Source organism: Panulirus ornatus, chromosome 29 (assembly GCF_036320965.1).
Source record: "Panulirus ornatus isolate Po-2019 chromosome 29, ASM3632096v1, whole genome shotgun sequence".
NCBI lineage: Eukaryota > Metazoa > Arthropoda > Malacostraca > Decapoda > Palinuridae > Panulirus > Panulirus ornatus.
This window is the reverse complement of record NC_092252.1, coordinates 22,397,673-22,423,340: the sequence shown is the minus strand read 5'-3', so window position 1 is coordinate 22,423,340 and position 25,668 is coordinate 22,397,673. Positions and strand designations below refer to the sequence as shown.

The 25,668-nt window shown below is 41.1% G+C and overlaps 1 protein-coding gene across 1 annotated transcript in view; it reads left to right on the top strand.

The window, feature by feature from the left end:
* Positions 1-25,668, top strand: part of SdhB (Succinate dehydrogenase, subunit B (iron-sulfur)) — a 50,657-nt gene that overhangs the window by 6,554 nt on the left and 18,435 nt on the right. The window contains exons 2-3 of the mRNA XM_071679399.1: positions 9,261-9,403; positions 21,639-21,782. Coding sequence (XP_071535500.1) covers positions 9,261-9,403; positions 21,639-21,782 — 287 coding nt within the window. The remainder of the gene's footprint in view (positions 1-9,260; positions 9,404-21,638; positions 21,783-25,668) is intronic.

Sequence of the window (25,668 nt, the reverse complement as noted above, 5' to 3'; positions counted from 1 at the left end):
ATATACATACACCGACATATACATATATACACTTGCATATAATTCATACTTGCTGCCTTTATTTATTCATTAAAAAGTAACAGTGATATCACACAGCCCTGCCTCACACTTACATGTATACCAAAACTTTTGCTAAACTCTCCATCCACTCTTGCACATACATTTGCTCCTACATATAAGGCTTTCAGACCATCCAACAGTTGTCCCCCTACACCATATATCCTTAACACATCCCATAAAGTATTGCATTAGACTCTGTCATACGCTTTCTCCAGATCATAAAAGCTGCTTCCAACTTCTTACCTTTCAGTAAATATTTTTCTGTTGTCATCTTTACCACAAAGATGAGATTTACACATCCCCTACCTTTCCTAAAATCCCTTTGCTCTTCACTTATTCTGCATTTAGTCACTTCCATCACTCTTTCAATCAACATTTTTTGCAAACACTTTTCCTGTTATACTTAACATTCTGATTCCCTTATAATTGCTATGTCCATCCTTTGCACCTTTTCCTTTGAAGAATGGAACTATAATAGTTTTCACCCATTCATAGGCACAACCTTGTTTCCATGCTAAATTACATATCAAATGCATCCAATCTCTCACATTTTCTCCTCCATACTTCAGCATGTCAGCTGTAATCCCATCCACTCCATGTGCTTTTCCTACCCTCAGCCTCATTATTACCCTTCTTACCTCCCTTTTTTGCTATAGGCTCTTGCACTTGTTTCCTTTTCCTTCCATCCTAATACCCATGCATGTAACAACGTTGCCTCCCCCTTCTCCCACGTTCATCATTTCTTCAAAACATTCTTTCCATCTTCTCACTTCCTCCTTTTGATTCACTAACTCCCATTCCTTACTTCTCCCATTAACCTCTTTCTTGTTTTACCTCCTTCCAGTATATTTTCTTATCCTGAAACTTCTTACTTTCTTCTAAAATTTTCATCAACTCTTTCTTTGCTTTTTCTATCAGCTTCTTATCATTCCACTCACACATTTTATATTCTTCCCTCCTCCTTTGCCGAACTTCCACCAGGACATTCCTATCAAGTGATCTATCATATGCCTTATTCTTCTCTGCCACCTTATTTCTAGTCTTTCTTGTCCTCCATTTATTGCACTTTTCATTCTAATATCTCATGACCTTGTATCAAACTACTAATTCTACAACCTTTAATAGTATTTCTCTTAACTTTTTAAACCTCATTCACACATGTCTGCATTCCTTCATTCATTGCACTTCATCTAAGCTTTCAGTTACCTTCCTTCCATACTCCTCCCTGCATTTTTTCTGTTTCATCTTCCCACTTGCCAGCACTTTTACCTCTCCATGCTTCCTTACACCATACCTCCAGTTTTCCCTGATATTCAACCCCACGAGAACTGTGAAATGTTCAGAGTCGTCAAAGAATCCTCACAACTTTAGCATCCAGCACGGTCTTTCTCTGTCGTTCATCCACTGCCACATAATCAGCCAAAGTTGGTTTCTGAGATAGGGATGTGAGTGAAAGAAAAAAGTTTGAGAGCAATAATTACAGAAGCAAGGTTACGTGGTTTATCATACGAGCAGTGGGTTCTTTTTTTATTCTAGCTGTAAAGCTATGAGCAACTGATTGCCCCAATCAAGGCCATATCATTAATACTCTCTCTCTCTCTCTCTCTCTCTCTCTCTCTCTCTCTCTCTCTCTCTCTCTCTCTCTCTCTCTCTCTCTCTCTCTCTCTCGTGTGTGTGTGTGAGCAGTTTGGAGAAACGGATGGATTTATATGTGGTTCAGCACATTGACCCCAGTACACCACATCATTCCATTTCACTCAGTTCCTTGCAAGCCTCTCACCCTCCTGCATGTTCAGGCCTAGATCCCTCAAAATATTTTTCACTCCATCCTTCCACCTCCAATTTGGTCTCCTGCTTCTCTTTGTTCCCTCCAACTCTGACACATATATCCTCTTTGTCAACCTTTCCTCACTCATTCTCTCCATATATTCAAACTATTTCAACATACCTTCTGCTCTCTCAACCACCCTTTTTATTACTACACATCACTCTTTCCCTTTCATTACTTCCTCAGTCAAACCACCTCACACCACTTATGTCCTCAAACATTTCATTTCCAACCATCCATCCTCCTCCGTCAACCCTATCTAATATCCCATGCCTTGCAATCATATTGTTGGAACTACTATTCCTTCAGACATACCATTTTTACCTCCAAGATAATGTTCTCTCTTTCCGTGCATTCTTCATTGCTCCCAGAATCTTTGCCCCTCCCCTACCCTCTGACTCACTTCTGCTTCCATGATTCCATTCGCTGCTAAGTCTGCTCCCAGATATCTGAAACACTTCACTTTCTCCAATTTTTCTCCATTCAAACTCACATCCTAGTAACTTGTCCCTTAAACCCTACTGAACCTAATATCTTGCCCTTATTCACATTTACTCTCAACTTTCTCCTTTCACACACTTTTCAGATCAGTCACCAACCTCTGCAGTTTCTCACTCAAATAAGCCACCAGTGTATCATGAAAAACAATACTCCTTCCCCCGCTTTTTCATAAGTGATTGGTTCTCGTGAATGTAGGTTTGCGGCAGGGGTGGTGATGTCCCCTGGTTTTTTGATTTTTTTTGGTGGGGTTGTTAGGGAGGTAAATGCAAGAGTTTTGGAAAGAGGGGAAGTATCCCGTTGTTGGGATGAGAGAGTTGGGGAAAGTGAGTCAGTTGTTTTTGATGATCAGGCTGGTGGCTGATTCATGTGAAAAAACTGCAGAACCCGGGATGAGTTTGGTAAATTTTGTGTGAAAGAAAAAAGTTTGAGAGTAATGTGAATAAGAGCAAGGTTATTAGGTAGAGTAGGGTTGAGGGTCAGTCAATTAGGAGGAAGTTTGAATGGAGAAAAAACGGGAGGAAGTAGAGTGTTTTAGATATCTGGGAGTGGATCTGGCAGCGGATGGACCATGGAAGCGAAGTGAATCATAGGGTGGGGGTGGTGCGAAAATTCTGGGAGCCTTGAAGAATGTTTGAAGTCGAGAACTTATCTCGGAAAGCAAGATGGGTTGTTAAGGGAAAATAGTGGTTCAACATTGTTGTATGGTTGCGATCGTGGGTATGGATAGAGTTGTGGCGGAAGGTGGATGTGCTGAATGGATGTTGGGGGACATTAGTGTGTGAGGTGCTTTGACGGTAAGTAATTTTAAGGGTAAGAGAGTTTTTGGGGAAATAAAAAGAGTGTGGTTGAGAGGCAAAAGAGGGGTTTTAAAATGGTTTGGAACTGGAGAGAATGAGTGGGGAAAGATTAACCAAGGGATATATGTTTACAGGTGGGGGAACGAGGAGAAGTGGGAGACCAAATTGGAGGTGGAAAAAATGGTGAAAAAGATTTTAGTGGGTTTCGGGGCCTGAACTGAGGGGGGTGAAGGGGGAAAAGGGAAATAGAGTAAATTTTGGATTGATGTGGTTTAGGGGGGTTGACGTGCTGCAGTGGATTGAATAGGGCATGTGAAGGTCGGGGTAACCATGGAAGTTGTTGGGGCCTGGATGTGGGAAGGGAGCTGTGGTTTCGGGCATTTTGCATGACAGCTGGGATTGGTGTGAACGAATGGGGCCTTTGTTATCTTTTCTAGCGCTACCTTGTACACATGAGGGGGGAGGGGGATGGTATTCCATGTGTGGCGAGGTGGCGATGGGAATGAATAAAGGCAGACAGTGTGAATTGTGTGCATGGATATATATGTATGTGTCTGTGGGGTGTTATATATGTGTCTTTGGGAGATGTTTAGGTTGTATATTTGCGTGTGTGGGACATGTGTGTATATATATGTGTATGGGGGTGGGTTGGGCCATTTTTTTTTTTCTGTTTCCTTGCGCTAGCTCGCAAATGCGGGAGACGCGGAAACCCAAAATAAATAAATAAAATATATATATTGTCCCTGGGGTTTAGGGGATTAAGAATACTTCCAGTTTTTCCCTGCGTGTCATAGAAGGCGACTAAAAGGGGAGGGAGCGGGGGGCTGGAAATCCCCCCCTTCTTTTTTGTTTTTAATTTTCCAAAAAAAGGGAACAGAGGGGGCCAGGGAGGATATTCCAAAAAAGGCCCAGTCCTCAGTTCTTAACGCTCCCTTGCTAATGCGGGAAATGGTGAATAGTTTAAAAGAAGAAAGAATATATTTATACATATATTTTTTTTTTTTTTTTTTTTTTTTTTTATATACTTTGCGCTGTCCCCCGCGTTTGCGAGGTTAGCGCAAGGAAACAGACGAAAGAAAGGCCCAACCCCATACACATGTACATACACAGGGCCCCACACACACAGATTACATACCTACACAGCTTTCCCATGGTTTACCCCGGACGCTTCACATGCCTTGATTCACACTGACAGCACGTCAACCCTGGTATACCACATCGCTCAATTCACTCTATTCCTTGCCTCCTTTTTACCCTCTGCATGTTCAGGCCCCGATCACACAAAATCTTTTTCACTCCATCTTTCCACCTCTAAATTTTGGGTTTCCCTCTTCTCCTCGTTCCCTCCACCTCGACACATATATCCTCTTGGTCAAATCTTTCCTCACTCATTCTCTCCATGTGCCCAAACCATTTTAAAACACCCTCTTCTGCTCTCTCAACCACGCTCTTTTTATTTCCACACATCTCTCTTACCCTTACGTTACTTACTCGATCAAACCACCTCACACCACACATTGTCCTCAAACATCTCATTTCCAGCACATCCATCCTCTGCGCACAACTCTATCCATAGCCCACGCCTCGCAACCATACAACGTTGTTGGAACCACTATTCCTTCAAACATACCCATTTTTGCTTTCCGAGATAATGTTCTCGACTTCCACACATTTTTCAAGGCTCCCAAAATTTTCGCCCCCTCCCCCACCCTATGATCCACTTCCGCTTCCATGGTTCCATCCGCTGACAGATCCACTCCCAGATATCTAAAACACTTCACTTCCTCCAGTTTTTCTCCATTCAAACTCACCTCCCAATTGACTTGACCCTCAACCCTACTGTACCTAATAACCTTGCTCTTATTCACATTTACTCTTAAATTTCTTTTCCACAACTTTACCAACTCCGTCACCAGCTTCTGCAGTTTCTCACATGAATCGCCATATATATATATTATATTTTATATATATATTATATATATATATTTATATATATATATTTATATATATATATATATATTTTACTATTATTTTTTATGCTGTCTCCCAATTAGAAGTAGCGCAAGGAAACAGATGAAAAAATGGCCCAATCCCCCCCACATACACATGTATATACATACATGTCCACACACGCACATAAAAAAATACTATACATTTCAACGGGATATATATTATATATTCATACACCGACTATACATATATACACTTGCATATAATTCATACTTGCTGCCTTTATTTTTCATTAAAAAAGTAACAGTGTATCACACAGCCCCGCCTCACACTTACATGGGATCCCCAAATTTTTTCTAAATCTCATCCCTTTTTGCACATACATTTGCTCCTAATATAAGGCTTTCAGACATCCAAAAAGTTGCCCCTACACCATATATCCTTAACACATCCCATAAAGTATTGCATTAGACTCTGTCATACGCTTTCTCCAGATCATAAAAGCTGCTTCCAACTTCTTACCTGTCAGTAAATATTTTTCTGTTGTCATCTTTACCACAAAGATGAGATTTACACATCCCCTACCTTTCCTAAAATCCCTTTGCTCTTCACTTATTCTGCATTTAGTCACTTCCATCACTCTTTCAATCAACATTTTTTGCAAACACTTTTCCTGTTATACTTAACATTCTGATTCCCTTATAATTGCTATGTCCATCCTTTGCACCTTTTCCTTTGAAGAATGGAACTATAATAGTTTTCACCCATTCATAGGCACAACCTTGTTTCCATGCTAAATTACATTTCAAATGCATCCAATCTCTCACATTTTCTCCTCCATACTTCAGCATGTCAGCTGTAATCCCATCCACTCCATGTGCTTTTCCTACCCTTAGCCTCATTATTACCCTTCTTACCTCCCTTTTTTGCTATAGGCTCTTGCACTTGTTTCCTTTTCCTTCCATCCTAATACCCATGCATGTAACAACGTTGCCTCCCCTTCTCCCACGTTCATCATTTCTTCAAAACATTCTTTCCATCTTCTCACTTCCTCCTTTTGATTCACTAACTCCCATTCCTTACTTCTCCCATTAACCTCTTTCTTGTTTTACCTCCTTCCAGTATATTTTCTTATCCTGAAACTTCTTACTTTCTTCTAAAATTTTCATCAACTCTTTCTTTGCTTTTTCTATCAGCTTCTTATCATTCCACTCACACATTTTATATTCTTCCCTCCTCCTTTGCCGAACTTCCACCAGGACATTCCTATCAAGTGATCTATCATATGCCTTATTCTTCTCTGCCACCTTATTTCTAGTCTTTCTTGTCCTCCATTTATTGCACTTTTCATTCTAATATCTCATGACCTTGTATCAAACTACTAATTCTACAACCTTTAATAGTATTTCTCTTAACTTTTTAAACCTCATTCACACATGTCTGCATTCCTTCATTCATTGCACTTCATCTAAGCTTTCAGTTACCTTCCTTCCATACTCCTCCCTGCATTTTTTCTGTTTCATCTTCCCACTTGCCAGCACTTTTACCTCTCCATGCTTCCTTACACCATACCTCCAGTTTTCCCTGATATTCAACCCCACGAGAACTGTGAAATGTTCAGAGTCGTCAAAGAATCCTCACAACTTTAGCATCCAGCACGGTCTTTCTCTGTCGTTCATCCACTGCCACATAATCAGCCAAAGTTGGTTTCTGAGATAGGGATGTGAGTGAAAGAAAAAAGTTGAGAGCAATAATTACAGAAGCAAGGTTACGTGGTTTATCATACGAGCAGTGGGTTCTTTTTTTATTCTAGCTGTAAAGCTATGAGCAACTGATTGCCCCAATCAAGGCCATATCATTAATACTCTCTCTCTCTCTCTCTCTCTCTCTCTCTCTCTCTCTCTCTCTCTCTCTCTCTCTCTCTCTCTCTCTCTCTCTCTCTCTCGTGTGTGTGTGTGAGCAGTTTGGAGAAACGGATGGATTTATATGTGGTTCAGCACATTGACCCCAGTACACCACATCATTCCATTTCACTCAGTTCCTTGCAAGCCTCTCACCCTCCTGCATGTTCAGGCCTAGATCCCTCAAAATATTTTTCACTCCATCCTTCCACCTCCAATTTGGTCTCCTGCTTCTCTTTGTTCCCTCCAACTCTGACACATATATCCTCTTTGTCAACCTTTCCTCACTCATTCTCTCCATATATTCAAACTATTTCAACATACCTTCTGCTCTCTCAACCACCCTTTTTATTACTACACATCACTCTTTCCCTTTCATTACTTCCTCAGTCAAACCACCTCACACCACTTATTGTCCTCAAACATTTCATTTCCAACCCATCCATCCTCCTCCGTACAACCCTATCTATATCCCATGCCTTGCAATCATATTGTTGGAACTACTATTCCTTCAGACATACCCATTTTTACCCTCCAAGATAATGTTCTCTCTTTCCGTGCATTCTTCATTGCTCCCAGAATCTTTGCCCCCTCCCCTACCCTCTGACTCACTTCTGCTTCCATGATTCCATTCGCTGCTAAGTCTGCTCCCAGATATCTGAAACACTTCACTTTCTCCAATTTTTCTCCATTCAAACTCACATCCTAGCTAACTTGTCCCTTAACCCTACTGAACCTAATAATCTTGCCCTTATTCACATTTACTCTCAACTTTCTCCTTTCACACACTTTTTCAGACTCAGTCACCAACCTCTGCAGTTTCTCACTCAAATAAGCCACCAGTGGTGTATCATTGGCAAACAACAGTAACTCCCTTTCCAGGCCCTTTCATCCCCAACAGACTGCACACTTGCCCCTCTCTCCAAAACTTGCATTTACCTCCCTAACCACCCCATCCATAAACAGATTAAACAACCCTGAGAACTTCATACAACCCAGAGTTGCCAGAATGTGATAGTCACTGAAGAAAGCACATACTGGTATGATGACCAAGACAACACTTAGCAGCCATATAAATGTAAGAATGCTGACAGGAACTTTAGTAAAGTGCCCAAAATTCATATGATTGCTAGAATCTGTTACACAGGTCTTCATTTGATGTCTCACAGAGTTTGAGGGTTAAGACCAAAAACTCAATATCTGTAATTAGGTTCAGTGTTAGAGGAATTGGTGAGAACAAAGTGAGTTCCACATCTCAAAATCTGCACCATGCATCTCTTCCACCAACTGGTATAATGGACAAGAGACACTTCCACTTCATATGCTGACATGCTGTTTGCTTTGGCATTTTGTGGTTCATATCATCCTCCCCCAAGCTCCCAGACATCACACAAGTGCTTCATCTTGTCAGAGGCCCGACATTAAGAAGCTTAAGAAGAATGTAAGCATTGAAATCAAGCTGGGGATGCTGTGAAGACTTAAAAAGGGGAGATGGCATTAGGATAGTTGACTGTGTGTTTAATCTGAGCAAGTCAGGCATACAGTACATTCAGAGGAACATGGCCAAGATTGAAGAATCATTTGTCAAGTCTGCTTCATTATGAGTAAAACTAACACCCAGAGTAAAATTCATGATTCATTGTCTGAATTGTGCTTCATTATGAGTAAAACTTACACCCAGGGTAAGATTCATGATTCATTATCTGAATTGTATTACTGAATATAGATATTACTGAATATGTATTATTTATGCTTGCTACATCTGTGAAAAGACTGTGCATGTTATTGGATCAAGGATAAGGTTGTATGCTTTAAAGAGTCATTTTAAATGCTGCTTGTCAATTGAAGTCAGGGAGTCTTGTATCATTGTTAGCTACTGAAGATATATGAAAAAATCTTTCTTCAATTTAGTTTTTGTATGGTAATTTTGAATTAGGAATATGCAGTAACAAAGGGGCAAAATGAAAGCTTAAAAAAAAACTGGTAGTTACCCTAATAGTGTACTGTACAGGATGGTACATCTGATGTCTATGTTACACAGTAATATTTCCTATTTTTGTATCAAGGTACTTTGAATGAGTTTGTGCTCCAAATTGATTGCTATTCATATGGGAAGTGAAAAATTTTTGCATTCCAGATATTCTTCATAATGTTAACCATCTTTTTTTTACATTATGCATACAAATGCTTTTCTTTGTGTCATTAATTTTCTTCTTGTGTCAGGTACGCTCGCAGAGCACAGCAGCTGCTGCTGCACAACAGGTTGTTCCTGAAAAGAGATTGAAGAAATTTTCCATCTATCGTTGGGATCCAGAGAAGCAGGGTGACAAACCCCACATGCAGACATATGAGGTGGACCTTAATACGTAAGTTGATTTCTATAGCATAACTTTTCATCAGAACTCGTCTGAATTGATTTCATTGTAACCTTTTATGTTCATATTAACAAAGTTATCTTTTATGGTTTCTGCAGTTTGTCATCATTCAGAACTTGGTTTCAGTGGGTGTAACAAGGGAATTATGATTGGAATGTATATTTTGAAACATTTAGCATCTAGGTTTCCTTAGTGTTCTGCTTTTCAGTAGGCCCAGTTTCATAATTTTAATTCCTGCCAAATTTTTGTCTTCAGCATTCTTCATGTCATAATAACTTCTCACAGCTATAGAATAATCAAGCATAGATTTAATTACATCTCGCTTGTTACATTTGTCAGCAGACTTATTTGTCACAGTAAAAGTCTTGTTCAGTCTTTTCATTGTGCTGTTATGGCACTTGATGAAACTCTTTCACCTCTTTAACTCTTCATAAGAATATGCTGTTGCTTTGGTATCCAATCCAATTAACATTCATCATTCCTCTTCAAGTTCACATCTCAAGAGTTTTCTAACACTTCTTTGCACAATAGAACTGCACTCCATATTAAGGCTCTTTCCTGTCCAGTTTTTCAACTTTAGGTTAAGCTTCCACTTTTTGTATGCACTGGCAAGTAAACTTCCTGATTAGACCACTTTATTAACATTGCACACTTACTTCTTGCTCTGGGAGTCCATTCTGTCCTTATGAGGCTCCTACAGCACTTAGGAAATTGGCCATCCATCAGTCAAGACCACAGGTCATAAATTGTGATGTTTTGTGTGCAGAGAGTACAAGGCTATTGAGTTGTAAGTGCTCACTGTCGTTTTGTGTGCAGAGCGTACAAGGCTATTGAGTTGTAAGTGCTCACTGTCTTCTTTTATGGTAGTTGCATTGTGGGCATGAAGGGTCTTGAAATATGTTGAAACAGTGTTTGTGGTGATGGGTGATGGCCAGAACAAAAATGGGAGAGTGTGACTCATGTTTGTGTGGGGAGTGTGGTTTGTGATGGGTGTATGTCTGGTGGGGTGGAGTTTGAGAGTAAGTTATAAGGTAGGTTGTGTAGTGTTTGTTGGGTTATATCACTGTGTATGTATTTCATCATTGTTTTATTGTTGGAGGGGTGTATCTGTTAGAAGAGATTAAGTATGTAAATCATTTATATATATTATACTTGATTGCCCTTTCTCGCATTAGCAAAGTGGCACCAGAAAACAGACAAAGACCATCCACTCTCATACACTTATGTGCATACACATGTATATATATATATATATATATATATATATATATATATATATATATATATATATATATTTCCTTTCATACTATCCCTGGGGATGGGGAGAAAGAATACTTCCCACACATTCCTCACGTGTCGTAGAAGGCGACTAAAGGGGACAGGAGCGGGGGGCCAGAAACCCTCCCCTCCTTGTATTTTGACTTTCTAAAAGGGGAAACAGAAGAAGGAGTCATGCGGGGAGTGCTCATCCTCCCTGAAGGCTCAGATTGGGGTGTGTAAATGTGTGTGGATGTAACCAAGATGAGAAAAAAGGAGAGATAGGTAGTATGTTTGAGGAAAGGGACCTGGATGTTTTGGCTCTGAGTGAAACAAAGCTCAAGGGTAAAGGGGAAGAGTGGTTTGGGAATGTCTTGGGAGTAAAGTCAGGGGTTAGTGAGAGGACAAGAGCAAGGGAAGGAGTAGCACTACTCCTGAAACACGAGTTGTGGGAGTATGTGAATAAGTGTCAGAAAGTAAATTCTAGATTGATATGGGTAAAACTGAAAGTTGATGGAGAGAGATGGGTGATTATTGGTGCATATGCACCTGGGCATGAGAAGAAAGATCATGAGAGGAAAGTGTTTTAGGAGCAGCTGATTGAGTGTGTTAGTGGTTTTGATGCACAAGACCAGGTTATAGTGATGGGTAATTTAAATGCAAAGGTGAGTAACGTGGCAGTTTAGGGAATAATTGGTATACATGGGGTGTTCAGTATTGTAAATGGAAATGAAGAGCTTGTAGATTTATGTGCTGAAAAAGGACTAGTGATTGGGAATACCTGGTTTAAAAAGCGTGATATACATAAGTATACATATGTAAGTAGGAGAGATGGCCAGAGAGCGTTATTGGATTATGTGTTAATTGATAGGCGTGCGAAAGAGAGACTTATGGATGTTAATGTGCTGAGAGGTGTAACTGGAGGGATGTCTGATCATTATCTTGTGGAGGCGAAGGTGAAGATTTGTAGGGGTTTTCAGAAAAGAAGAGAGGATGTTGGGGTGAAGAGAGTGGTGAGAGTAAGTGAGCTTGGGAAGGAGACTTGTTTGAGGAAGTACCAGGAGACTCTGAGTACAGAATGGAAAAAGGTGAGAACAAAGGAGGTAAGGGGAGTGGGGGGAGGAATGGGATGTATTTAGGGAAGCAGTGTTGGCTTTCGCAAAAGATGCTTGTGGCATGAGAAGCGTGGGAGGTGGGTTGATTAGAAAGGGTAGTGAGTGGTGGGATGAAGAAGTAAAATTATTAGTGAAAGAGAAGAGAGAGGCATTTGGACGATTTTTGCAGGGAAAAAATGCAAATGAGTGGGAGATGTACAAAAGAAATAGGCAGGAGGTCAAGAGAAAGATGCAAGAGGTGAAAAAGAGGGCAAATGAGAGTTGGGGTGAGAGAGTATCATTAAATTTTAGGGAGAATAAAAAGATGTTTTGGAAGGAGGTAAATAAAGTGCGTAAGACAAGGGAGCAAATGGGAACTTCAGTGAAGGGGGCTAATGGGTTGGTGATAACAAGTAGTGGTGATGTAAGAAGGAGATGGAGTGAGTATTTTGAAGGTTTGTTGAATGTGTTTGATGATAGAGTGGCAGATGTAGGGTGTTTTGGTCGAGGTGGTGTGCAAAGTGAAAGGGTTAGGGAAAATGATTTGGTAAACAGAGAAGAGGTAGTAAAAGCTTTACAGAAGTTGAAAGCCGGCAAGGCAGCAGGTTTGGATGGTATTGCAGTGGAATTTATTAAAAAAGGGGGTGACTGTATTGTTGACTGGTTGTTAAGGTTATTTGATGTATGTATGACTCATGGTGAGGTGCCTGAGGATTGGCGGAATGCTTGCATAGTGCTATTGTACAAAGGCAAAGGGGATAAGAGTGAGTGCTCAAATTACAGTGTAGTTATGGAAGGCCAGTGTAGACGGAATGGTTATCGGAGGCCAGTGTGGACGTTGTAGTTGTGGAAGGCTAATGTAGATGGTGTGGTTGTCGAAGGCCAGTGTAAAAGGGTGGTTATGAAAGTTCAGTGTAAACGGTGTGGTTATCGAAGACCAGCGGAGACGGTGTGGTTAATGAAGGCCAGTCTAGACGGTGTGGTTATGGAATGCCAGTGTAGACGGTGTGGTTATGGAACGCCAATGTAAATGGTGTGGTTATTGATGGCCAATGAAGATTTTGTGGTTATGGAAGGCCAGTGTGGACAGTGTGGTTATCGAAGGACAGTGTAGACGGTGTGGTTGTCGAAGGTCAGTGTACACACTGTGATTATCGAAGGCCGGTGTAGACGGTGTTATCTTGGAAGTCCAGTGTAGATGGTGTAGTTATGGAAGGCTAGTGTAGATGGCGTGGTTGTCGAAGGCCGGTGAAGATGGTGTGCTTATCGAAGGCCAGCGTAGACAGTGTGCTTATGGAAGGCCAGTGTAAACGGTGTGGTTATGGAATGCCAGTGTAGACGGTGTGGTTATCGGAGTCCAGTGTAGAAGGTGTGGATATTGCAGGCCAGTGTACACAGTATGGCTATCGAATGCTAGTTTAGACATTATGGTTATGAAAGATCAGTGTAGATGGGGTGGTTATGGAAGGCCAGTGTAGACAGTGCGGTTATGGAGGGCCAGTGTAGACGGTGTGTTTATGGAAGGCGAGAGTATACTGTGTGTTTTCGAAGGCCAGTGTAGACGGTGTGGTTATCGAAGAGTAGTGTAGATGGTGTAGTTATCAAAGGCCAGTGTAGCAGTGTGGTTATGGAAGGATAGTTTAGACGGTGTGGTTATGGAATGTAAGTGTCGACAGTGTGGTTATCGAAGGCCATTGTAGACAGTGTGGTTATCGATGGCCAATGTAGAGGTGTTGTTATGGAAGACTAGTGTAGATGGTGTGGTTATGGAAGACCAGTGTAGACAGTGTAGTTATGGAAGGCCAGTGAAGACAGTGTGGTCATGGAAGGTTTAGACGATGCGGTTATCCAAGACAAGTGTAGACGGTATGGTTTTCTAAGGCAAGCGTCGACGGTGTGGTTATGGAAGATCAGTGTAGATGGTGTGGTTATCGTAGACCAGTCTAAACAGTGTGGTTATAGAAGGCCAATTTAGACGGCGTGGTTATGGAAGGCCAGTGTAGATGGTGTGGTTATTAAAGGCCGGTATAGACCACCGTTGTGGTTATGGAAGACCAGTGTAGATGGTGTGGTTATGGTAGGCCACTGTAGACAGTGTGGTTATGGAAGGCTTGTGTAGACGGTGTGGTTATCAGCGGCCGGTGTCACCGGTGTAGTTATGGAAGGCCAGTGTAGACAGTGTGGTTATGGAATGGCAGTATAGACAGTTTGGTTATCGAAGCCCAGTCGGTGTGGTTATGAAAGACTAGTTTAAATGTTTTGGTTATTGAAGGCCAGTTTAGACGGTGTGGTTATGGAAGGCTAGTGTAGACAGTGTGGTCATCGAAGGCCAGTGTAGAGGGTGTGGTTTTGAAAGGCCAGTGTAGATGGTGTGGTTATTGAAAGCCAGTGTAGACGGTTTGGCGGTGTGGTTATCGAAGACCAGTGTATACAGTTTGGATTTAGAAGGCCAGTGTAGACGATATGGTTATAGGATGCTAGTGTAGACAGTGTGGTTATGGAAAGCCAGTGTAGACAGTGTAGTTATCGAAGACCAGTGTATACAGTTTGGTTTTGGAAGGCCAGTGTAGACGGTGTAGTTATCAAAGGCCAGTGTAGACAGTGTGGTTATGGAAAGCCAGTGTAGATGGTGTGGTTATTGAAGGCCAGTGTAGATGGTGTGGTTATGAAAGACTGATGTAAATGTTTTGGTTATTGAAGGCCAGTCTAGACGGTATGATTATGGAAGGCCAGTGTAGAGGGTGTGATTATGGAAGGCCAGTGTAGACGGTGTGGTTATTCAAAGCCAGTGTAGATGGAGTGGTTATCGAAGGCCAGTGTAGACGGTGTGGTTATGAAAGTCTAGTGTAGATGTTGTGGTTATAGAAGGCCAGTGTAGATGGTGTGGTTATGAAAGGCCAGTCAAGACGGTATGGTTATGGAAGGCCAGTGTAGATGGTATGGTTATGGAAAGCCAGTGTAGACGTAGTGGTTCTGCAAGCCCAGTGTAGATGGTGTGGTTATGCAAGGCCTGCACAGACGGTGTGATTATGGAAGGCCAGTGTAGACGGGGTGGTTATGGAAGACCAGTGTAGCTGGTGTGGTTGTGGAAGGCCTGCACAGACTGTGTGGTTATCGAAGTCCAGTGTGAATGGTGTGCATATGGAAAGACATTGTAGATGGTGTGGTTATGGAAGGCCAGTGTAGACAGTGTGGTTATTGAAGGCTAGTGTAGATGGTGCTGTTTTCGAAGGTCATTGTAGACGATGTCGTTATCGAAGGCCAGTGTAGACGGTGTGGTTATTGAAGACCAGTGTAGACGGAGTGATTATGGAATGCCAGTGTAAACGATGTGGTTATACAAGCCCAGTGTAGATGATGTGGTTATGGAAGGGCAATGTACATGGTGTGGCTATGGAGGGCCAGTGTGGACAGTGTGGTCATCGAAGGCCACTGTAGACGGTATGGTTATCGAAGGCCGGTGTAGACGGTGTGGTCATGGAACACCAGTGTGAATGGTGTGGTTATGGAAGGCCAGTGGAGAAGGTGTAGATATGGAAGGCCAGTATAGTTGGTGTGGTTATGGAAGGCCGGTGTAAACGGTGTGGTTATAGAAGGCCAGTGTAGACGGTGTGGTTATGGAAGTCTAGTGTAGATGTTATGGTTATAGAAGGCCAGTGTAGAGGGTGTGGTTATGAAAGGCCAGTCAAGACGGTGTGGTTATGGAAGGCCAGTGTAGATGGTGTGGTTATGGAAGGCCAGTGTAGTCGGTGTGATTATGGAAGTCCAGTGTAGATGGTGTGGTTATGGAAGGCCAGTACAGACTGTGTGGTTATCGAAGTTCAGTTTAGATGGTGTAGTTATAGAAGGACAGTGTAGTTGGTGTGGTTATGGAAGGTCAGTGTAGACTGTGTGGTTTGGAAGACCAGTGTAGACGGGTTGGGTATGGAATGCCAGTATAGATGATGTGGTTATGGAAGGCCAGTGTAGACGGAATGGTAATCAAAGCCAGTGTAGACAGTGAGGATATTGAAGGCCAGTATAAACGGTGTGGTTATCGGAGACCAGTGTAGATGGTGTGGTTATGGAAGGCCAGTGTAGACGGGTGGTTATGGAAGGCCAATATAGACGGTGTGGTTATCGACGGTCAGTGTAGACAGTGTGGTTATGGAAGACCAGTGTAGATGGGGTAGTTATGGAATGCCAGTGTAGACGGGGTGGTTATGGAAGGCCAGTGTATACAGTGTGGTTATGGAAGAACAGTGTAGATGGTGTCGTTATCGAAGGCTAGTGTAGATGGTATGGTTTTCGAAGGCAACTGTAGACGGGTGGTTATGGAAGAGCAGTGTAGACGGGGTGGTTATGGAATACCGGTGTAGATGATGTGTTTATGGAGGGCCAGTGTATATGGAATAGCTATCCGACGCTGGGGTGGATGGTTTAGCTATGGAAGGCTAGTGTAGATGCTGTGGTTGTCCAAGGCCAGTGTAAACTGGGTGGTTGTGGAAGGCCAGTGTAGGCGGTGTGGTTATGGAAGGCCAGTATAGACAGTGTGGTTATGGAGGACCAGTGTAGACGGTGTGGTTATAGAAAGCCAGTGTATACAGTGTGGTTATGAAAGTCCAGTGTAGACTGCGTGGTTATCGAAGACCAGAGTAGACAGTGTGGTTATGGAAGGCCAGTGTAGACGGTGTGGTTATGGAAGGCCAGTGTAGACAGTGTGGTTATGGAATGCTAGTGTAGGTGGTGTGGATATCGAAAGCCAGTGCAGAGGGTATGGTTATGGTATGGAAGACCAATGTAGACGGTGTGGTTATCGAAAGCCAGTGTATACAGTGCCGGCATTCACCTCCCTAACAACCCCATCCATAAACAAATTAAACAACCATGGAGACATCACACACCCCTGCCGCAAACCTACATTCACTGAGAACCAATCACTTTCCTCTCTTCCTACACGTACACATGCCTTACATCCTCGATAAAAACTTTTCACTGCTTCTAACAACTTGCCTCCCACACCATATATTCTTAATACCTTCCACAGAGCATCTCTATCAACTCTATCATATGCCTTCTCCAGATCCATAAATGCTACATACAAATCCATTTGCTTTTCTAAGTATTTCTCACATACATTCTTCAAAGCAAACACCTGATCCACACATCCTCTACCACTTCTGAAACCACACTGCTCTTCCCCAATCTGATGCTCTGTACATGCCTTCACCCTCTCAATCAATACCCTCCCATATAATTTACCAGGAATACTCAACAAACTTTTCTTTTTCATACTATTCGCCATTTCCCGCATTAGCGAGGTAGCGTTAAGAACAGAGGACTGGGCCTTTGAGGGAATATCCTCACCTGGCACCCTTCTCTGTTCCTTCCTTTGGAAAATTAAAAAAAATGAGAGGGGAGGATTTCCAGCCACCCGCTCCCTTCCCTTTTAGTCGCCCTCTACGACATGCAGGGAACACGTGGGAAGTACTCTCTCTCCCCTATCCCCAGGGACAATATATATATATACATATATATATATATATATTTTTTTTTTTTTTTAACTATTCGCCATTTCCCGCGTTAGCGAGGTAGCGTTAAGAACAGAGGACTGGGCCTTTTTTGGAATATCCTCACCTGGCCCCCTCTGTTCCTTCTTTTGGAAAATTAAAAAAAAAATGAGAGGGGAGGATTTCCAGCCCCCCGCTCCCTCCCCTTTTAGTCGCCTTCTACGACACGCAGGGAATACGTGGGAAGTATTCTTGATCCCCTATCCCCAGGGATAATATATATATATATATATATATATATATATATATATATATATATATATATATATATATATATATATATACTATCCCCGGGGACAGGGGAGAAAGAATACTTCCCACGCACTCCCCGCGCGTCGTAGGAGGCGACTAAAAGGGATCGGGGGTGGGACTGGAAATCCTCCCTCTTTTTTTTTTTTTTTTTTTTTTTTTTTTTTTTTTTTTTTTTTTAAAGAAGGAACAAACTTATACCTCTGTAATTTGAGCACTCACTCTTATCCCCTTTGCCTTTGTACAATGGCACTATGCACGCATTCCGCCAATCCTCAGGCACCTCACCATGAGTCATACATACATTAAATAACCTTACCAACCAGTCAACAATACAGTCACCCCCTTTTTTGATAAATTCCACTGCAATACCATCCAAACCTGCTGCCTTGCCAGCTTTCATCTTCCGCAAAGCTTTTACTACCTCTTCTCTTTACCAAATCATTTTCCCTAACCCTCTCACTTTGCACACCACCTCGACCAAAACACCCTATATCTGCCACTCTATCATCAAACACATTCAACAAACCTTCAAAATACTCACTCCATCTCCTTCTCACATCACCACTACTTGTTATCACCTCCCCATTTGCGCCCTTCACTGAAGTTCCCATTTGCTCCTTTGTCTTACGCATATATATATATGCACGTACTCATACTTGCCTGACTTCATCCATTTCTTCCACTACCTTGCCCCACAGGAAACAATACCTTCCCATGTATTTTCCCAGGAATACTCAACAAACTTATTCCTCTGTAGTTGAAGCACTCACCTTTATCCCCACTATGCATGTATTCCTCCAATCCTCAGTCACTTCCCCAGGGTCCCTACATACATTTTCGTATACTTACACTTATACTTATGTAAGTGGACTGTGCCTACAAGAGGTTGCTTCTTGAGTGGAAAGTCACCTTTGGTGAGGCTGTATCATTGGGAGTTTAGTTTCTTCTAAAACTAATCATTCCAAAGGAGTTCATTTTTCCCTGCTACTGTAAGTAGCAGTTTTTAAGCTGCAGGAGCCTTTAGAAAGAGGTTTTGCTGATGTCAGACTTCTTCCATACAAGTTGGTCATGGGGTTATTTTAGATGATATATGCATGCTTACTTCATGAACTAGCAGTCTCTTCTATGTTCAAAAGGTTCTGGCCGTGGTCAGAAAACTGGCCACATACACTGGTTGGGACCATAGTCAATAAGTGTAGTGATGATGTAAGTGTGTCTGTGTGCAGAGAGTGCATAGCTTTTCAGTATAATGTAATTTATTGTGGTGTTTATTTCATTGGCATGAAGGGTCTTGAGATATGTTGGAATAGGCATAGGTGATGTCTAGAGCATAGATAGGAAAGTGTGTCTTGTGTTTGTCTGGGGACTGTGGCTTCTGATAGGTGTTTGTCGAAGGACTGTGACTTCTGATGGATGTGTCTCTGAAGGGATGGAGTTTAAGACTGACTGGGAGGGTGGCTGCTTAGTGCTTATCATGACTGGTAGGGTGGCTGCTTAGTGTTTATCAGGCTGTTTCATCATTTAATTACCTTTTTTACCGTATTGGGAGGGAATTTTACACTCCTGGGGCTCCATCTCTGTAACACTCTACTTTCATACAATTTATTGAATTTATGTATGCTGTCTACAATAACCATGTCCTCAGTCATTCTGTTCCAGTCACCACCACTCTTATAAATCCATATTTACTAGTAAATCCATATTTACTAGTTTCTTATTTAGATTCATGTTATTAACTTGGTTCATTTATCCCAACACCTCTCAAAGTACTGTCCACTGTTTACTTTGTTGATCTTGTTTTAATATTTAAAGGTGATCAGATAATCCTTCACTCTATTCTCTTCCATGTTGGGTAAATTTAAAGCTCTTAATTCTTATAACATGTGTATTGCTTTCCTTTGTACTTTCTTTGTGTGTTTTGTCAGTGTTATATTGTTGGGGTGGGGGATCTGTGAAGAGGAGTTGCATAAGTATGAGGTAGGGATGAGCTTTTTATTTCAACTTGGTGGTTGGTTAGTTATGGAGTGGCTTAGATGGGAGGATTCTTGTGCTGGTGCACACAGTTAAGTGCTGAGCATGTTCTGATGGGATTCTGTAGGGAGGATCTTTGTTTCATCTTGTAGTTGTTGGGTGTGTTTGGTTCTTTAGCAGCCAGCAATTATTCTGAGTGCTCTGTTTTGTGTGGTTTGCAGATCCTTTATATTTGATTTTGAAAGGGCAGAAGACCAGGCAAGTCTTTTATACTTGATTTTGAAAGGGCAGAAGACCAGGCAAGTGAGGCAGATGAATGTTATATAAGTAAAGGAATTTTTTTTATCTCCAAGTCTGCTGCAAGGTAGTGTTCTTAGGGCATTTAGCTATTATGTTGCTTTTGTGTTCATGTTATTGGCTTGGGAAATGAATGTCTTGTAATTGTGGTATGTGATGCTTAGTGTTGTTGGTGTTTTGTTCATTGGGGCAGTTGTCCATTTAAGATGACTAGAGGGAGTGAGCTGGATTCTTGTCTCTCTAGGGTTAAAAGAGTCATTGCAGACTTTTGTTGAGATGCAGACATTCTGTTCTGGATGAGACATTTCCATCTGTGGAATGTAGTGCTGCATGTTTGTTGCTACTACTTGGGTGTTATGTGATTATGAGGTTGGCACCATTGGAAACTACCTTCATGTTGTCATTTGCTATTAATTGGGTTATGTACAGGAAGAGATTGAAGAGGGTTGGAGAAAGAATTGCTTCTTAGGAAAGTCCATTGTATGTTTGTTTTATAAGTGTAACCATTCCCTAAGGATGGATGAACAACTGAGATGGATGTGGACCAGCTGTCATGGTCAGGATTTGAACCTAAGTAGGCTTGACCCTGGGGAGCTCATAAATGTACGCAGTATATTATAGCTACGTTTGTTCTTGCAAGTATATTGCCATTATATTATGCTGTCATGTATAGAACATGAATGATATAACTTGGTAGAACAAGATGTCCATCAGTGGCCAGAATATCATCCAGAACTGTTCCAGCAATTTTTATGGTTTAGTAATCTAATATTATATTTCTCTGCATTATTTATTTAAGTTATTTTGACCAAAACTTAGGCAATAATTTTATGTAATTCGCTTAGAATGGATTAGAATATTTGAAACACCACATTGTTTACACTGGATCATTTGTTATCACTGTTATCTAACCAATCGTTTGTCAAAGTTTCTTTGTTAAGGTTATTCATGTCAGTATGTGATGCCTTAATGCACAGGTATGTAGTATGTTTGTTCATGTATTAAACCATTTAAGCTCTCATTATATGGAACATTAAGGATATGACAACTTTGTGTTCCTCTGTGGCTAAACTATGTGGTTTTAGTATACAGTTCCCATATTATTTTGCTTTGCCATCCTTTTTTGGCATTGGGAATGAGAAACAGTACAGTCTCTATGAGTATTTCATTATCAGTGGAGTAGAACATTCAAAATAGTAAACAAGAAATTCAAATGCAAATATTTCAGATATTTTTGTGAAATGTCACTCATGAACTCATTCTGTGGGACCCCCTTAATACATGAAATGTGGAGACAAAGGCCCCTGGAGTGTAAACCTTACTTCTTGAAATGGGAAAATAGCGATGTGGTTGAAAGTATTATTAACTGTTAGTTGAGACAGGTCCAGCTGGAGTTGGGCCACATGTAGCTCAGGTGTACAGTCAGCCGGGAAAGTATTGTTATAGCTGGGTACAATGGATATCAGAGTGAGCACCATGGGTTCGATCATATTTGAAGGGCTGGTAAACCTGTTTCCTAGGTGCCTGGCTCAATAATGTAATAACATTTGTAGTTCTTTCATGTTATTTCTTTACTCTTCATACCTGTTCTTACAACCATACTAAACATGTATCGAAACATAAATCTTCCAGCTGCAGAAGTTGCCAATTCAGGCTTTAAGAATGGGCATAACACACATTTTTGCAGAGGTTGGTAAGGTCAACTCAAGCACAGGGTCAGAGTGAAAAAGTTATCTCTATATAGATCCACTTTTAATTGTCTGAATCAAAAGAATCTGATCTTGTTTGTTTTATTTAATTTTTCAGGTGTGGCCCTATGGTTCTCGATGCTTTGTTGAAGATTAAAAATGAAATCGATCCATCCCTAACCTTCAGGAGGTCTTGCAGAGAGGGAATTTGTGGATCTTGTTCCATGAACATTGGTGGAGTCAACACTCTTGCTTGCATCAGGTAGGAGAGTACAGTTTTCCAAGGTTTACAGTCCCCTTTTTCTTATTTAATCAGACTGAGTTGCAGATTCCAGTATGAACTTTTGGCATATTTTGAAGATTTTAGTCAGTCAAATGTATTGCCTTGGGCTTTGATTTCTTTAAATGCCTCATTACAACACTTCAGTTAGCAATGAAATGAATTATTATGTAGGACATAGGCTGCTGTCGGTGATGGGATTTGGCACATAAGTTCATGTCTGAACTCTTGGCACTTACTTTGCTTTTCTTACGTATTTTGAGTTTATTTCAGAAACTTAACTTTGATAGTGGCATCAAAAAACCTTGGAATTACAGTACTGGATGTAGTTCTATAAGAGGAAGCGTATTGTGCTAACCATCATGCAGAAATCGGAAATTATTGCAAGAAGCTTTCAAGGGTGCATTGTTGCTTTACATGACTGAGACTTATGGCAACTTGTAAATTAGTTGATATGATCATTTTTTGAGTGAAGATGAAGAATGATATTAAGTAATTTGCACAGAAATATTAAATTGTAATGAAGTTTTTTATATTGTATATACTTAAATACACACACTTGCAGTTAAAGTTTTAAATTGTAATGAAGTTTTTTAGATTATAAAGTTTGGGTATGTGTGTTGTGATGGTTGCATCATGGGCTTGAAGGGTCTTGTAATGTTGTATGGATATGTGATATTCAGAGCATAGACAAAAATGTGTGACTTGTTTGTTTGGGGAGTATGACTTCTAATTGGTTTATGTCTGGTGCGTTGGAGTGTCATATTTATGTAAACAGGTACAACATCGATTTTCCAGCACTCTTAGTTCCAAAGCCTTACCGGATCAACCATTTTGCCAGACCAACCATGGCCATGTAATAATGATTCATCAACACACCTCTAACCCACTAATTATACATCTCCCAAGTGTCTAAAGTATACCATGGACTGCTAGAAATTTAAACAAATATTAGATGTTGGAGCACCCTAAGATAGTAAGTCTGTCCATAGATTGTTTGAATCCTGTGGGGTCTTCTTCGTCTTCTGTTGTTAGTGTTTTCCTAGCTGTGCATTGCCAGGATAATTATACACCTGCTCAGGACTGAGGTGCTCATCAGCTGTGAGTTTCACAAATTTGTCCACATACTCGGCAGCTCCTTCGTGGTTTGCAGACAGCTTTTATCTGCACACTTTATTCATAGAAATTCCATGACACCTCTTGAATCTTTGAAGCTATTTTTCACTATACTTACACTCATGTTGTAATTTATGTTCTTTATGGAACAACTTTGCCTGGTTCATTATCATGCTACCTGACAAGTCCACTCCGTCACTCTGACGCTGTCGAAACTATTCCATAATCACTTGATTGTGCTGAGCACTATTACCATCTTTCATAGTTTTTCTAATCATCGTTTGCTTCTTGGAATCACTGTCTGAATAGAATTTCAGTATTTTCTCCCTTTGCTTCTGTATATCATAAACAGTTGACGAACCAATACTGGAGATGTCACACAGCTTACGCACCAAAACACCACGGTCCATTTTTTTCAACAGTTCTACTTTATCTTGGATTGATAAGGACTGATGTTTTCATTTGACACCGTGACTGACGCTCTTATATGTCTTAGAAGCCATAGCTAGGGTTAAATTTAAGCAAAATAAGCCAAGAGTCTCATAGAATTCTGGCATCACCACCAACAAGTGGTGTAAAGAATGTAAATAAGAGTGCCCATCACACAATGCCATCTGTGGCCGCCCAGTAAAGTAGTCTGGTAGCCGCAGTAATTTCAAGTTCCCTCATGTAATTTTGTCTGAACCAAAGGAGGTGCCGAACCATCAGTTGCTGGAAATTCAGTGGTGTACCTGTATATGTGTATGTAATAGGTTGAAATTGTTGGAGGAGGGGAGACTTGTTTTTGTGCTGCTGTGCCTCTAACAGGCAGAAAGATTATATCCCATGGAGTCAGTAAAACATCAACACAGATGGAGAATGAATAGGACCAGATGGTAACCAGTGTCGTCATATTTGTCTATCCTGTAGGATAATTCAATATTATTGACATATAGTCGATATTGTTATATTAGGAATGTTATAACTTGCAAGTAAGCATATACACCACCTCTAGAGCAGCTGTATGAGGGAAGTAAACAAAGGTGGCAGCCTTGCCGGGAGATGAGTGACAGGGATGAGAGGTCATGCGGGAGGCTGACATCCCCTCAAACCTGCAATCACACCTCTCCTGCTGGGAAAAGATGCCAATTATGGGTACCCTTTTTTAACAAGTTAGAAGCATATTATCAGTGTAAAAAAAATGTAAGGGAACGAGTGCATAAGGCATGTATCATGAGTAGATTAAATATTTAAACTCATAGAGCACACGAGATAATCCATAGCAGGTCCCATATAGTATTAGGCCTGGTGAAAAGTTTATTTACAGTGCTCAAATAAGAACATACAATGAGACTATCAAATAATGACACAAAGAATATGCATTGAGTGGAAAATCAAAGGAGTAGACTAGTAAAGTTTAATTTAAGGAAAGTGCAATAACACTACTGGGCATGTAGCACTCCTCAGGACAGAGACAAATTCTGTCTGTAGTTTCTCAAGGATGTCGCAGACAAGATCTTGAACGCTCTCATCATCATCAAGGTCCTGTCTGCTTAACCATGGGAGATGAGAGGATATACATTTGTAATTATCCTGGGTCCAGCCGGGGCGTCTTAGATGTGTGATGACTGATCCTGTGGGCAGTACCAAGGATATGCTTAGGGTATGCTTGACTTGGTGGGTATGTTATGGTGCTGCATAAGACGCGAGGAGGGACCAACATGACACCTGTTGAATATTTGAAGCCATTTTTCACTATACTTACACTCATGTTGTAATTTACGTTCTTTATGGAACAACTTTGCCTGGTTCATTATCATGCTACCTGACAAGTCCACTCCATCGCTCCGATGCTGTCAAAACCATTCCATCATCACTTGATCGTGCTCAGTACTCTTACCATCTTTCATAGTTTTTCTAATCGTCATTTCTTCTTGGAATCACTGTCTGCGTAGAATTTCAGTATTTTCTCCCTTTGCTTCTATATATCATAAACAGTTGATGAACCAATACCGTAGATGTCACACAGCTTACGCACCAAAACACCACGGTCCATTTTTTCAACAGTTCTACTTTATCTTGGATCGACTTGGACTGATGTTTACATTTGACACCATGACTGACACTCTCATATGTCTTAGAAGCCACAGCTAGGGTTAAATTTCAGCAAAATAAGCCAAGAGTCTCTCAGAATTCTGGCATCACCACCAACAAGTGGTGTAAAGAATGTAAATAAGTGTGCCCTACACACAACGCCATCTGTGGCCGCCCAGTAAAGTAGTCTGGTAGCCACAGTAATTTCAACTTCCCTCACGTAATTTTGTCCGAACCAAAGGAGGTGCCGAACCATCAGTAGCTGGAAATTCAGTGGTATACCTGTACATGTATATGTAATAGGTTGAAAGTGTTGGAGGAGGGGAGACTTGTTTTTGTGCTGCCGTGCCTCTGTCAGGCAGAAAGATTATGTTCCATGGAGTCAGTAAAACATCAACACAGATGGAGAATGAGTAGGACCAGATGGTAACCAGTGTCGTCATATTTGTCTATCGTGTAGGATAATTCAATATTATTGACATATAGTCGTTATTGTTATATTAGGAATGTTATAACTTGCAAGTAAGCATGTACACCACCTCTAGAGCAGCTGTTTGAGGGAAGTAACCAAAGGTGGCAGCCATGCAGGATGATGAGTGACAGGGATGAAAGGTCATGCGTGAGGCTGACATCCCCTCAAACCTGCAATCACACCTCTCCTGCTGGGAAAAGATGCCAA